Source organism: Venturia canescens, chromosome 1, assembly GCF_019457755.1.
Source record: "Venturia canescens isolate UGA chromosome 1, ASM1945775v1, whole genome shotgun sequence".
Taxonomy (NCBI): domain Eukaryota; kingdom Metazoa; phylum Arthropoda; class Insecta; order Hymenoptera; family Ichneumonidae; genus Venturia; species Venturia canescens.
In genome coordinates this window covers 15462508-15478517 of record NC_057421.1, presented here as the reverse complement: position 1 = coordinate 15478517, position 16010 = coordinate 15462508, and the positions used below count along the sequence as shown (strand labels likewise).

The 16010-nt window shown below is 40.8% G+C and overlaps 1 protein-coding gene across 11 annotated transcripts in view; it reads right to left on the bottom strand.

Annotated features, from left to right (window-relative positions):
- The window catches only part of CASK (peripheral plasma membrane protein CASK), a 192720-nt gene that overhangs the window by 99146 nt on the left and 77564 nt on the right, over positions 1-16010 (bottom strand). Inside the window, exon 1 of one of the 11 annotated variants that reach the window (XM_043433434.1) lies at positions 3035-4722. The exons of 8 other annotated variants lie outside the window; for them this stretch is intronic. In XM_043433434.1, the coding sequence (XP_043289369.1) occupies positions 3035-3952 (918 nt within the window). In that variant the 5' untranslated portion in view covers positions 3953-4722. Of the gene's footprint in view, positions 1-3034; positions 4723-16010 lie in introns of those variants that run through there. 2 more of the 11 variants (XM_043433435.1, XM_043433437.1) reach the window with 2 other exon arrangements.

Genomic DNA, 16010 nt, shown 5'->3' with positions numbered 1-16010 from the left:
GCAAAATTTCCACATTCCGTCTTCAATATTTTCAACTTGATTACCAGCTGAATGACACGACAAAATATTTCATTCCAACGAAATTAAAGCTCGTTCAAAATTTTCTCACGCATCGCCACGTCTCTGTAGCATTGAAAACTCCGTTGGGCTTCGCGTCCAAAGAGATTCCACAACTACACAGAAGGCAAACATTTCGAAACAATTACTGCCTTACTCCACTCTACGTCTACAGGGCAGCGTTATTTTCTGTTATTTCATAACAAGAATTTCAATATGGAGCTCTAGTCATTTTCTCAAAAAGTACCCTCTTCATATTAAATTTATGATGAGAAAATAGACGAATGTTACAGTATAACACAAAGTAAAACACAGAGAATACGAAAACAAACAGGTTGGTTGTTTCGTCCCTAAAATCTGACATATGCTTCGACCGGTGAAGCCTCTTAATAACAGGGTTTAGACAGAAATGGAATGGACAATAAGGTACGATATTAATATTATATTCTATGGTGGGCCTATTCTATGGTGCCCAAGATTGGGAGACTGCGACTGACGTTAACGCGAATCTATCCTACAGCGTTGCGGTGAAGCATGCGGATATATCGTACCTCGAAACTCCACATCGTCGATGCTATTCTACAGAGAATACTCGGTTCTATACATAGTCAAACTTCCACCCACATTAACATGTGCACAGACCATATGTCGGTAGAGTTCGATAATTTCTAGTAGCCGAACCGTCCTTAATGCGTGCCAGAACCGAATTAAGAGACCACACTATCTGAGGCAATGAGAGGCTTATTGCAAAACGGACGAAGTACATGGGACCGAATCTGTTTGGACAGAAGAGTCCCTATCGAAAGTTCATTCCTATCCATGACTGTGAACTGTGAATCTCAGAAGATTGGTAAACACCAAACTAATTTTGTCTCCAGCAAAACTTCTTGCCCCAAATAGTAAATCGATGTAACGAGCCAAGCCTCAAGATCAACTCGTTACTGACCAGGCGCATATTTGTATCCAGAAGAAAACAGTCTACAACTAGTTTGAGTGATGGTTCAATGGAGTCGAAACATTTTGATGGTGATTGAACCTTTGATGAGAAACTCTGTAACTACATTAACAAATTCTGGCTCAAACTTTTTGTTTTAGTGTCAAAAAATTGCTTAAGCGACATAAACGATTGAAAGACGATATTATTTTCGACGAGGTAGTGCTGCTGAGACATGCACCAAAAATCGAAGGCAATCGAGCCCTGTGAGAATGGAAAGATTGGTCATATTGACATATTAATTTCAGGTGAGGCTGTGTTTCCGGATAAGTGATATACGGTGACGAAGAGAATTTTGATATGGATATTGTAATCACATTATATTGAGATACGTCATGCATAGCATTCACTGCTCACTGCTATACGAGAGCAACGAATAGCGAGCACTTTGCCAGATTGATAACGGACTCACCGGAGCGCTCCGATGTGCGAGATAGCGAGCACAAAAAAGTACTTGCGGGTTTAATAAAAAAAAAATTTCCAAGGTTTACCTGCAGTGCGTGCTGGGGCTGGCCGACATTGTATATAAAAGTAGATGCCATAAAGCTGCGTCTCGATAGTCTCAGGGGCCTTGGGAGTTTGTGGCTGCAGAAGGGCAAGATCTGCGACTCCCTGATCTGGATGAAAGAGGGTGAAAGCTTTTTCCACCGAAGAAATCACTGCGACGAAAATCGAACGAGCAGTAATGATAGTAAACTGGCATTGCCGTGTTATGGGCCGAGGGTCTCACCCCCTGACATAACGGAATGACTTTCGCGCGCAATATACCAGTGCTATCAATGCCATCCAAGAACCGTCCTAGACACTTTTCTCTCTACGCATTCGTTCTCCGCAACCCAACAAATGGAAAAGCTATCAACCCCGCATCGTCTATACCGAATTCCAATAAAAATTCTTGTGTACCTCGTACGAATTTCGACCCCTTGTCGAATGTTAAAGTTCTACGTGGTCTCGTGAATAAAAGAAAACAAAAAAAAACGAAGAAACACAAATCAATCCATGACGCGAGCGAAGCCTGTGAAAATCTCACTTTGGGGGAGCTTCCACACTGCCAGGTAGAAGCTTCAGCGTACCAAAGATCAGTGTTATAATTGAATTTCCACTTGATGCATAAAATTCTCTCGGTTGACAGTAAACATTTTTTTTACTGCGATTTGATTCTCCATTGTTATTAATTCTGCCGACGAAAAATCACCGGTAATTAAATTTCATCGGGACAAGAGCTCACTGTATTGAGGCTGCATCGCAATACATGGATTTGAATCAATGATCTAGAAATCGAAGTACATTCGACACGAGGAGAAAGAACCAAAGGTCACTTGGGAATCATATTTAATGTGTATAACGTCTACCCAGGGTCCTGACCGATATATTTTTCTTCTTCATAAGTTACTCTTACTATATATTGAACAAAAAAAGGCGAAAAAAGGAATAAAGTGATGGGGGAAATTTTCACTACTAATATGGAGCTCTGATCAAAGAGGGTCGAGGGCATCCTAACCATATCCTACACTGCGGTTTTTCGATGCGTCTAGTGTTTGAATTTTTTATGTCCCACCAGACTTAAGACAGATGGAGTAACCTAAAAAGTGGCTAAGAAAAATGACGTCGTCACAGCGATGGGACTTTTGATACCTTAAGAGAGTCTTCACAAACTTTTCGTAACGTTAACCTGATGTTTGTCCGCAAGTATTTTCCAGACGCCAGTTGTGACGGTGAGGAATTCAATACTCCGTTTGTCCCATTGCAGCAGCCTTGCGTACAACAGCTGCTTCATCATGTACGGTTCGAAACTAATGTTCTCTATTACTAAGGTCGCCCTGACAGACGTACTCTTAAAACGTAGTTTTCCACAGATCAAAAATTGGGCATTTTCAGTGTCAGGAACCATCGTCGAAATGAAAACTATACTAAAGTTTTATTCTATGCAATATTTGCACGAAATAACGTGAGCTCCCCGTTCACAGATGGAAGATTAGTTACCTGATGGCTGTGAGGGCACTCTGAGACACCATTGGGGAATCTGAAGCGAAACGGGCTATGAACTGGGCAATTGACCCTGAATGCGTTCTCAGCAGCGGCGGCAATAGTCGATCCAGGCAATCTCGGAAGCAGTGGATGAGTATGCGGACCAAATATGACCGAATCCATGGGCAAGGGTCGCCCGGGTTGATGTTCTAACGACCTACAGGACCAGCTCATAGGCCGTGGAGGTTGCTGGTGCTCAAGAGATCGACATGATCCTTCAGAAGTCATAGGCATGGATCTACCCATGTGACCTTGAAGATCAGCTTCGTGTTGACGATGATCGAACGACCTGGGCACGTGATCCATTGAACGACAGCCGTGATCATGACCCAAACAATGATCGTGCAGGTGGCCAGCATGATCCATCAGACGACACGGGTACTCCATTGCTCTCGGCTGATGATCTATTCCACGGAACATCGGACCCGGGTCCATGGCTCTTGGTTGTTCCGTTCGAACTTGGTCCATGCTTGATCTCATACTTTCCATATTTCTTTGTGGCTGATGTTGATGTTGTTGGTGTTGGTGTTGCTGCTGCTGCTGTTGTTGTTGTTGTTGTTGTTGTTGTTGTTGTTGATGTTGCTGCTGATGCTGCTGCATTTGATGATGTTCTAGTGACGATCTCATTGAGTCTGAGCCGTGCATTTGTTCAACGAGCGTCTGATGTCGACCGGAGTCGACGGATCTCATAGATTCCATTGATCTCATGCTCTCCGTGGACCTCATCCCATGTTCTATGGGACGCATTGGTTCACCTAATCTGCTGCACGGTCTTTCCCAACATCTAGGCCCTGAATTGCCGGGCCCGCCACCGATAGGACCCACATTAGGATGACCCGGGGGCAAGGCCCATCCCCCACCGTACGGATCCATTTGAAACTAGATGAACTGGCACTTTTTGGAGAATAATTACTATCGTTGTTTCGCTCGATCTCCAGGAGGGTAACAATACGAGTCGCACATGGCCCTATCCGGCGCCATGACGTTTCCCTCTCCACTCTCTGCCTTCAAAACCGAAACTTACTGAATTAACACCGCACCAAACTTTATGGAACTCGATGCTTATTCAAACACGCGTTTTATACCGGCACTTCAAGCACAGACACACTCAAACACGAGAATAGAAACTCACAACGCGAAATTGTTAAGTATCGATGCGACTACTCGAAATATTTTCCGGATCACGTATTATGATCGATGAATATATTTTTGTACTATAGTGCAATTAATATTGCGTCGTGTAGATCACGTGACTACTTCGAAAACTGCATGGATAGCAACTAACGTATGATAGGGTCAACTGAGCTGAAGGAATCGAAACGTCAAACAGCTCGGTACTTTAATTCGATACTATTTGCAACTAAAAGCCGGAACCGCAGAGATATTTTTAATTTGGAGGGCTAAAAGACCTTGTTAATTGTTGTACAACTTTTTATTATTCCTTATATTTAAAAATATTTCTACTATATTTCTCTTAACGAATTTATAATATGAATATATATATATTTTTTTAAGTAGTGATTATTGTGTGTACAAGAGAAAAAGTGATATTCACACGACACCGTTTGTCAACGTGGCATAGGATCCTCGAGGAAAGATTATTTAATAGAACGAATCAGAAGTAGGAAGCAACGAGCGGCGAGTGTGGCAGCAACGGAACACCGACGCATCGCGATGCCGCGCTCCCCAGCACTGAGCTGGTTAGCCCTCGCGCAGCCTCGTCTGCCGCGCAGTCCCTCCACGCAAACCACCCCGACCTCGTCTCAACTGGCAGCAACCCCCGCATTGCCTATACCCCCTTTTACAGATCCCACAGCGTTTCCCAGCCGACCCGCTCTGCGTGTTTCACCTTTTTTTCTTCTTGTTATTCCTTTCCATTCCATCCTTCTTTCACTTCTTGTTTCAACCGTCGCGAACACTCCTTTCTCCTACCGAACCGCACCACACTCACCCCCATCCTCTGTTTCCTAACGTTCTTCCTCACTCGAGCATCTTCATCCTTCTCCTTTCTCCCCGTATCTCTCCTTATCAATTTTTCCTTTCATGCCCACCTACCGTCATCCCGGACAGTCTACTTCCATCTCCTTCGTCACCAATGATACTTCCCTCACACCTGATCACACTTCATTCATGCAGAATTATTACCTCTCGTATAACCATCGAGAATAATCGTCTAAGAGCCTTCCGCTGCTGCTCGTGTGAATTTTTATTTTCAATTTCAACCAAAAAGCACCTGATTTTTTCGTGTCCCGGCTAAACTAACGATTCCGAGAATTATGAGCCTACCTCGTCTCTGTCTCAACACATTTATTTCACAATCTAATAACGTTAGCGTAGTAAACAATCAATCCAAGAAATATCTACTTGATACTGAACGTCCAAATAAAATTAAGGCTCTCCCTCGAACCGGAAATGGTTGGAAGTAATATACAAGAATACTGAGAGAATGACCTGAAACACATCGCTTCCTCTGATCAAGGTTTACGATACTCTTATCCCATCCTTCATCCATTCGATATCACTCTTCTCCCCTGAAATATATACCAACTACCAACACACTCTTGTATCCAACGAAACGAGCTGAGTTTCACCTTCGATTTCTCATTCGGTATATCCTTTTCCCCGTTTTCCCTTTCATATTGTATCCTCTGCTACGCTTCCCAATGACAATGCTGTCTTATCGTCTAATCCCGTAATCATTTAGGATGGCTCTCATCGGCGTTTTTCGTCCTTCTACTTTTTGTTTCATATGTTCACTCAACCGGTAAGCGCTTACGATGAGAAACAGAAGACTCTTGAGTATGTCACCGAGATCTCCCTTGTTTAGCGATGATAGGGGATTGAGGAGAGTATCGCTGCTGCTTGACGGCTTTATACTTTCGACAAAAGCACGGAATTGCGTATCATTCTGCCACTCAATAGCGCTATCAACTTCGCATACGTATAGGCAAGGTGCAGCGGTTCACCTTTGCCTCCATGTATGTTTTCCAACAGCAATAACATAAAACCTCGAAATAAAATGCTAAACAAAAGGATTCATACTCGACGTGAAATTACACGGGTATCCGTTTCTCTTTATTACGTTTCGTTCGTTTATTTAACGCATAAAAAGCCATAAAATTTCACTTATCCCACTCGGCCGGTTGGATTTTCAGTGAACAATGTGAACGTATACGTCACACCCAGGAAAGTTGAATTTCCAATTGTATCACGCTATGTAACACTCATTTGTACGAACTGAAAAGACGGCGCGTCATTGAATCGCCTGGTTAGATGATGATAACCCGCGAAGCGTTCAGCAGTCCCTGTGGCAATGACGGTAGATGCCTCTGTGGGAGGGACCTGTTAGGGATCGAGGACCGATATCATAAATTGGATTAGTTCGCGGATGATGGCTTCGATGACAGAAAGATAGAGAGAGAGAGAAAGTGATAGGAGCAAGCGGAGCAACGGTAATGAATCAGGAGGATGAAAAGCATCGGTGTATCGTCGGTCTCCACGTGTGGCTACGTCAGTATCTCCACTAGATTTTCCTATACAGGGGATTCATGAAGGGACTTGTGTACCTGACGTAATGCGCATCACGTAAGCTCACCTGGTGAATGAAAAAAAACAGCAACCGATCGATTTCTAATTGCGAGAGAAGAAAAGCACGACGTCGTGTACCGACGTCTATCCGGACTTTGTGGATGGGTTAGCTTGACAAACTAACCGAATATAGTGACCTCACAATCCCTAGATTTTGCTTCCAGTTTTTTCTCGTGACCGTGCGAATCTGTATCATTTTTCTTCGCTCCGACCGAATATAATTTGATATATCACGGTCTTTTTGCTATTCTAAACGAGTGGTGGACGTACCGATAACATTCGAAAGGAAAAAAACACAAATTTTGCTATTCCGTGATTTAATGTATTGGAAAATGAATGGTCTGCACTAAAATCTTGCCTTTGTCAACCCGGCGGGACCGTTCGACGCCGAATCCATTATATCCCGCGGGTATCCATTATATCCCGCCAACAGAGCGATCGACCCTGACCGAGGTTTAAACATCGATCTGAAAGTATCGGTATGTGCCACATGATGGAAGTTCTATGATGGAAGTTCTATGATTTCATGGTTCCATAAGCTTGCATCGTTGAATGAATAATGTGGCGTATTTATTCATGTATCCTGGTACCTCGGTGGGAGATCTCGATCGGTCTGTCGAAAAATGTTGTTTCTCAATTTCCATTTTGTCCTAGAGTTTAATTTGAAATTTGTGGCTACCTGAATGTCTTGAACGCCTACGAGTTCATTTGTCATGAAAAAATGTGTTTTTTTCGTTTCACCCTCCATCTGCCTTCTTGCACAACTTTGATACCCTCTACACGACACTTTTTGTCATTTACAATCGATCCTTAGACGATTCGACGATCCAGACGATCAACCTCGACATGGCAGAGGGAATAGAGGAGAGAAATAGATGATGAGAAAACAGGGTGCGAAAATCAAGGGCAGAGAATAAATCGATGAGTAGCAACACGTTGCCGAAGTTTTAGGGCAGAGCCCGGCCATTATGGCGATCTTCATAAAAGTTACGATATACAGTTGCCATACGTATAGTTACAGTTCTGAAGCTCCATTCTTTCTCGTCTGGCCTAGTCAAGAAAACACAATTGTATTAACAAACCAAACAAAGAAAATACAATTGTATTAACGAACCCTCACCAAAATCAACTTTCTTTTACGATAGTCTGCATAATATGATGGTCAAGAAAATGATCTACTTGATGCTATTTACGAAAAATGGCTGTTTGTAACAACTGGAGCTCGACTCATCTCACCGAGATAATAATTTGCTATTGCAACTTTGTCGTTTATGTCAAGTCATAAATACGAATGTTCATACAAAGGAGAGTTTCCCTATTTCATGTACCAATTTACGGTATGTCAGTAGCCAGAGCCGACATCAAGACGTAGGTTTGTTTGATGCTAGAATGATAAGCACCTTCTGCTACAAACTTGCTACTCTTGGGGTCCAGCTCACTTCTCCAAGTCACCCGGGATTTATATCTTACAAGATCCTTCTGCTTTTCTGAAAGTGTAGCGATGCAGAGATGATGCAACTTCCGTCATGGCTAGTGCACTACTACCAAGGATATGATGAGAGAGAAATGACGTGCAAATCTGGTTAGAAGTCACTGCTGGAGCAGGTACGAAGTTGAGGTTGCTGCCGGAACTCTACGGCCAGCTTAAGACAAAGCCTGCCAAGGACGTGTGCTCTATCGTTTTATCTCAATATTCATTCCACCCCGTGTGTTCGGTTCCATCTCAAGATACCGATTGGATGATTCACCGTTGCGGAAATCCAGCATTATCGGAAAATGATACCCAAACAAAAACGACATCAAAAAGATGGCGAATGGACATAAAGGAGTCTACTGAGGATACCAGAGAATCTGACGGAATTTCAAAAAACTAGGACGACGTCATTCAATTGAAGCTTCGTGATCTCACTCATTGACCTCGTTCCGTGGAATTAATTTTCCTCTGGATTTCACGTGCTTTAAATCAAATCTGACCAGTTGTCGAAGTAAAGAGACGCGAATAAACAATTAGCAGTATCGAATGAAAGTGAAATACGGAGTATCTTTTCGAGTCGGGGATAGGAAAAGCTTTTAACGACGAAAACCCATTATTTCGGATTGAACGGTGAACTTGAATAGTGAAACACAGTGAGAGTCCACTTATGATATTCACTCTAGCATCGAGGATACTCCGACCCAATTAACGAATAGCTGTGTGTCCATTTATTTTACAACATTGTACAAACGCCACTGTATATACGTTGCACGTCCAGAGATCTCGTACACATGCCATCAAATATTAAGGTGATCGCCCTGCGTCAGTACTTTTCTCTAGGGCATAGTGAAATTTTCATTTGACCAAACAATTTGTGTGCGCAGAATATTGTGAAACATGGTAAATATCGACATTAACAGGTTGAGGTAAATTTGGTCTGCAACCCGCTTGACAATTTTGACGAAAATTATGTGCTCGTGCACGAATCCCACTGATTTTAGGCTATTTGCCTTGAACTCTCTTCACTGTATAGTCGTACTCGCATGAGCTTGTGAAATAAAATCATACTGAGTTGATGAACATTTTAGTGGAACGAAAAGCTCAAAATATAAAGTTCACAGATTAATGTATGATCGAAAACAATCAGCGACACGAAGAAAAAGTTTTATTTTTTTGTATTCCAAGAACGAGTAATCTGGTTTTTTCGAAGGCTCAGTTCGTAGAGTGAAAATTTTCAATTTTTAAAGCATCTTTCGAAAATTAAGAGACATTCATTATGACTCAGTGTCTCGGATCTCGCGAATATGTCTATAAAAATCCATGAATTGAGGTCAAAAAGTCGTTTCACATCTTTCTATATTATTCTTTGAACCTCGAGAGTCACGGCGATGTCTAACTTCTCCATTACTTAAGACCGACTTTCCTTAATACCTTGCTGAATAATGAAATTCGTAAAATAGGGTTTGACCTTCCAGCCAGCAGTCAATGTCGGTGCAAGCCAGACAAGCCAAAAAATCTAATGCGACTTTGTAATGTCCATTATCACGAGTTCTCCCGATCCTTCAGAGCTAAGTTTAACCGAAGTTCGACACTCGAGAACCATTAATGTACCCGCGGTTAAGGCCCCTGTGAGGCGGACAGCCTTGAGACAATAATTAGATCATGCTCTACAGTCTTAGCTCTGACATTTTGGAGGAATTTTCATTTCACTTTTTCGTTCCGAATTCTTCAAATAACCAAGCAATTATAAGGGAAACATATCATCATTAGAAATAACGAGGATTCGTGATTAGCCAAATCAAATCAAAATGCTGTTTCTTATGAAAAATTTTTCTGAAACTTATTCTCTTATCATTTATGTTTTTAAAGAAGATGAATATCAATTTCTTCTCATTTGATTAAGTGAAAGGGATTACAAGCGACAACACTAGAGGGAGAGAAATGAATTCAATTGTAAGTAAATAAATTGAGATAAATGGATCAAAAACTAAAACCACAAAGATTCGAAAATAACGGTATGCATCATCGTACAATTTCTCTCGTAGCTAAACTCAGGCACCGACGCCCTTGAGCAAGGAGACACGAGAGAGCTGGATGGTTTGGAGCACTCGTGTGTACTCTTGCACAAGGAGTGTAGCACGTCGAGGGTGGAATTTATCAATGCCAGAATCGATAATTCGGCTACTGCGCTGCTGCTCTGTTGACATGAACAATATCCAGGATAATTCGAGCTATTATTTCGATCGTGACGCTACATACACTATTGGCGTCGAATAAATCGCATTAACGATGATTAAAAAAACGTACATTTACTCTGTGTTCAAAAATTCCATCAATTACTTTGGAACTCGTATCAACAAATTGCATCAATTATATTCCATTGACGATACGATATTGTATTTGTTTACGATCTCAAAAAGAATATGTAAACAAATTCGCCGTTTACGAGGTTAAATATTTAATTGATATGATGATAAATTGATTTTTGAACCCAAAACAAAAACGCAAAAGATTCCCCACACGTCAAGGATAATATTTAACAGTTTTTTTCAAAAATTTTATCAGAAATAAATATAATTTTGGGTGCCTTTATTCTTCAGTAAACCGTGAAGTATAAAAAATCTAACAGAAATAATACGGAAAAGGCCTTGACATCAACTCCTAGATGGATGTTGTGGAGCATTTTCTCTTTCATCCTTTAGAAGTAACTGGTAATCTCATTCAATTCAATAATACTTTTATATCCGAATTCAACGAGAGAAAATTATCAATAGAAAACTTACAATGTTAGTCATACTTGTTTGCTCTGTAGACAGTAAAAACGCGTCTACAAGCATTCTTTTTAACTGACAATGAAATTCTCGTGATGGAACTGATCCGCTTGAACGAAGCACAGAATCTAATTTATTTGCATTGAAGTAACATTTTTTTACCTTGTTCATGAATCAACCGGGTTGAACTGACAAGACTGTGGGAATGAAGAAATTCTCGGAAGAGCTACCAGAAAATTCTTGCTTACCTGTAACAAAAAAGTGCGAAAGAGTTTCGTTAGTTAAAAAACTCACTGGAAAAATGCAGTTACATTTCTGTGAAATCGTTTTTTTTTTTACAATTTAGAATTTATATAACACGTTAGATTTCAAAGTATCTAGAATTGAAAATGTGCAGCTTGAATGGCAAAAAAGCAGAATGGATCGATTCCAATTGTTTCGTTAATCTCGCCATGATATTCAAATTCGTAAGCCACTCGAAATTCCAACTACTCCAGCGAGTTGGGAACTCCTCACGAGTAATCGGATTCCGAACCGTTCGTATTCCTTGTGCGAAAGTAAAGTTGTGTTGTTCGCACGGCTGGTCGGACAAACTTGGCTGTCGCCGATATGAGCTACGTTCGATGACCTACCGGCAGCAACATATTGCCGGTACACTGTGAACGGAATGAAGGGAGATGGAATCCGGACTACACCAGTCATTCCCGATCGATTGCCCCTGTGTGACTATTAAAATGTCGCAGGCACCTGTCAACTCGAGCGTCCGATTTGATTCGACTTTGTCTGAATTACCATTGCGTCAGATTCGCTCGAATCCATTTTTGAATTCTACGTTAATGGCACTAAAAAAATCTGCATCGTTCTGGCGTTTTTTTCTTATCGAGCATCAACGATGCTCACCGAGATAAGGATCGTGGATTGATAAAAAAGTTTTTAAGGAGTTTAAATACAAAATATTTGACGACTTAGAAACTCATAACTATGCAGTTTTATCGATTTTCCAGGCTATTCAAACGTTTAATTTCAAAATTCACACTTCATTGATGACCCTACAGTAGAATAACATTTTTCCATATTTATATGAAAAATAATATTGGTTGGCGGGGTTTTTCTATGAGGGAAGTTCTGCTGCTGAATCGGTTGGGTCAAGATGGCTTTGAACTCTACGATATTTTAGTTTCAAAGTGTCGTTTACTGTTTGCTATAAATATTTATAAATTTGATGCTTATCGTCAGTGCCTCAGTTTCTATTTATTTAGCTGCCGCCAGACGAGCCAATAATAATCGATCGTAGAAACTTTTGGACACGTGACCCGGAAGAAGATCGAATAGCTAGGGCATGATATAATCGATGGAATATAAATTATGGTAGAAACTCGCTTGTTTCAATTTCAGAGTAAAGTAGGACGAGAGCCGAATCGCAGGAGTGCAAGGGACAAAAACTTGGGTAAATCCTATCATCCATGAACTGGATGACCGTGGTGGTGATTGGTGTGAGGAGGATAACGGATAAAGGAGGTAGCATGGAGAGGGGAGTGAACACTACGAAATTGAATTTTCTCTTCATCCTTTTCCTCCTTTAGTCTCGGTGGGACCAGAACGGACATTGGTTTTCCTCAAACTTTATTATAGAGTTAGCTCTTTCTCTTCTTATCCCGGCACCGCCGAGGCCCAAGGCGTTGTCAACTAACCCCTGACTAGTGTCAACTTACTTTTCAACGAACAAATAATGTTTCACCCTTTCTCGCCCTCGGAGCTCTGTCTACAGCGGGCTCTTCGGTTAAATACATCTGGCAGAATTTATCGAAATTGAATAACGATCTTAATCAGGCATCCCGGGCGTCACTGGCACCTCGAAGACTGCTTGCGATTGTTTTTTTCCTCCAGTAGCTTTAAAGCCTTCGTCGTCTATGCAAAAATATTTTAAATTGTCAATGAATCATATGATTTTATGCGCTCGTTTTAGCAGACTCGGGCCAACCGAATGCCATGGGGATTCAGCAAGTACTTTTGATCGGTGCGAATGACGCATCGAGCAATGTTTCCCGAACGTTTTTTCTCAGAGCTTTTCAAGCATGCACCCCCATTTAAATTTATGCGCTGAATCGAGATTTAACGATCAATACAAGTTCAAACTCCATGCAATTTAAAACTGGTCAAAGCATATCAAATGCAGGTGGTCAAACTTTATCATTCGATTTTCAAGGCACATACACAGAGCCCCGAACGACTGCGGAAAATTTCAACGTGTCCTTGCTCGAAGCTCCGTCGCAACTTTAACGTTTATATTTTTAACCACGTTCCCAACTCATTCTCGAACGAATGAGCTCTTTCATAGTCGCCTTTTTTTATAGCAGCTTTATACGTACTCGGTTTAATGTTGAATACATATAACGTATAATTCGGTGCGCGAATGGAGGTATGTGAATTTTCTTTTTTTTTTCATTGGACATCCAGTGAATTGTGAAGGTGCATCTTAACTGAAAAGTTTCACCATCACGATAATAAAATTTTACGTCATCTTTACATCTCGAGTTCGGCTAAAATCTGTTCACAATTAATTTATCAACAATTTACTTAAGGACTCGTCCTCGCAGTTCTGTCGGAGAATAAAAAGTAGACATTCTCAAATAGGGCATTCCGAGAATAATTTTACTTTTTTTTTCAACAAAAATGTGTAAAATTTCCCTCGACACAACAAGCTCCCATTGGAAGCTTATTTCACGCGTAGAGAAGCTTTCGGCTCTCAGTTTGTAAAAAAATAAGTGGCAGATGGAAGTGCAATGTGCTAACTCCGATTCATTATATATCCTATTCACGATGATTCCCCCAGGTGAAATTCTCTTTGATCTAGATACTTTGAGATTGCTGGGCTGTTCCGTGTTTCGCTGCATCAAGCTCAAAGTATTTCGTACCATCAAGAAAGCTTATATTATGAGATGAAACTCGTCTTCACGAAAGATTGAGAAGTGCGAGGTTGTCAGGGCGCGCGTAAGGAAAAGTCACGAGGTGAGGAAGGGTCATAAATCGAGTAGGTGGAAGCCCGAGGTTATCCATATCGTATGCACGTACTCCGCGTGAACTTTCTGTATTCTGATAGGTCGCCAAGGCCCCCTTAAATACATAAAGAACTTGTTGGATGTATCTATAAAAACAAGCATGAATCTGATATTGGCGAGTGCTTTTTTGCAAGTACGAGCTTCGATAAATTTGCACTCGTTTGTCCGCTTTCCCGAACTAATTGCGTATTCGATTGAATTTATTGTACAATTTTTGAGAAGACAGTGGACAATCTAAATGGCAAAAATCGAGAGAATTTCACTCGATTACATGACATTTCGAATGGCTTGATCGAGACTTTGATAGCGCAGACGATTTATCTGAGGAATTAAACATTTCCAAGCTATTCAATTGACTACTTATGTTAAAAAATGTATGGAATAAGGAAATAATAGATGGGCGTGGTATTATACGATAGTATTATACGATAAAACACAAAGCCGGTCAATCACCGAGAATACACGAAGCACACAATCTCACTCTGTACCCGTCTTTTCCCTTTCTATGTATCTTCGTCTGTGTTTTCCGTATTGTAGCAGGAATTACTGTAGAAACAATGGAGAGTGGTGTGTTTAGGAAAGCGTGGGATGTACAGAGCAATATTCTGTGCTTTGTCAAACGACAGGCGAAACACATAATTGCTAATTATTTTCTCCTCGTTTATCAACGTCCATTCGTTTTCTCATTTCTATTTTCGTCCTTGTTGCGTTCTGTTGATGTTTAAAGGAAGTTGTAGAATGGGATCTTCGAGAGGAACGAGGGAGACGAGCGATAAGTACGAGTATTTTCTGGTGAGGACATTTATTCAACAAAAATACCGAGCGAAAAGTGTTTTCCGGTCCTGCGTCTCTCATTCGATACCAAATATTTATAAGCTCCAAGGGAAAGAGAGGCACGAGAAAACAAACAAATAAATAAATTCATTTAAGCAGGCAATCCGACGTTTGGCTCTCGTCGATCTAGAATCTGGCCGAACAAGCCAATCGACTTAATAAAACCTCGCGATTTTTTTGGCTTCTAGGGCTCGTATCCTCATTTTAGCGCCAAACATGGGAAAAAACGTTTGGCTTTATACCAAACAAGTACGTGCATATTTTCACTGTGTGCTTTCTGCGTCCTGCGTTTCGGCCTAACATTCAACTCGCACACACTCCCACACATAAATATATTTACACAGCGTGTAAATATAGATACATTCGCGTTAAGCAATATGGCACGAAACGTTACACACTTTTGTAGAAAGTTCCCAGCGTCGCGTACGTCTCGCCAAAACTTCCACTCCACGGAGCAGTAAAAGCTAACGGTAATACGAATTAATTTGCCAATACCGGCTGTAGTCCTAGACGATATAATGGTAAAAATCTGACTATTGTACTTACGAAACGTCGATAAATTAGTGGCACATCAGGCGTCATCAATCAAACTTTTACTCCTTATTACTTTTAACGAATAAATTGTTCTAATGATTACGGTAATAAGTAGCAAATAAATGGAGAGTTTTTAACGGTTTGGCTGAGTAAAAACTTCATCGTGTCACGAAACGTTTGAAGAGTCACAGAGGTATGCCAAATTTCTACACGGAGAAAACGGATTCGTTTTTCATAGTGAAGAATATATTATTTTTCAAGAGTTTTCGAAGTACTAAGGCACCGATTACAAACAGCATAATATTTTTTGAATTTTCCAATTTTTCGTCCCTTCAATTCTAAACAGTTTTATGTGAATAGCAAAAAGTGATGCACGCGAGAACTATATTTAGTTTTGCGTCGAGTGTTATTCATCATGTTAGATTAGCATTTACTGATAAGTGGAAATACATTGCAAATCACCAATGTTCACTGTCAGCACAGTAAATTCTATGATAAATACAGGAAGGAATATACACCGAATAAGTGTGACATTTTACGTATAGTTTTTTTTCAGGGTTGCCCAAGGATATTTTACAATATAAACATTTGAAGTGACTGAAAACATTTTTTACTACGCTTACAGAGAAAAAGACTCTTGAGTCTTTTGAATAAAAGGTATGGGCATTGGT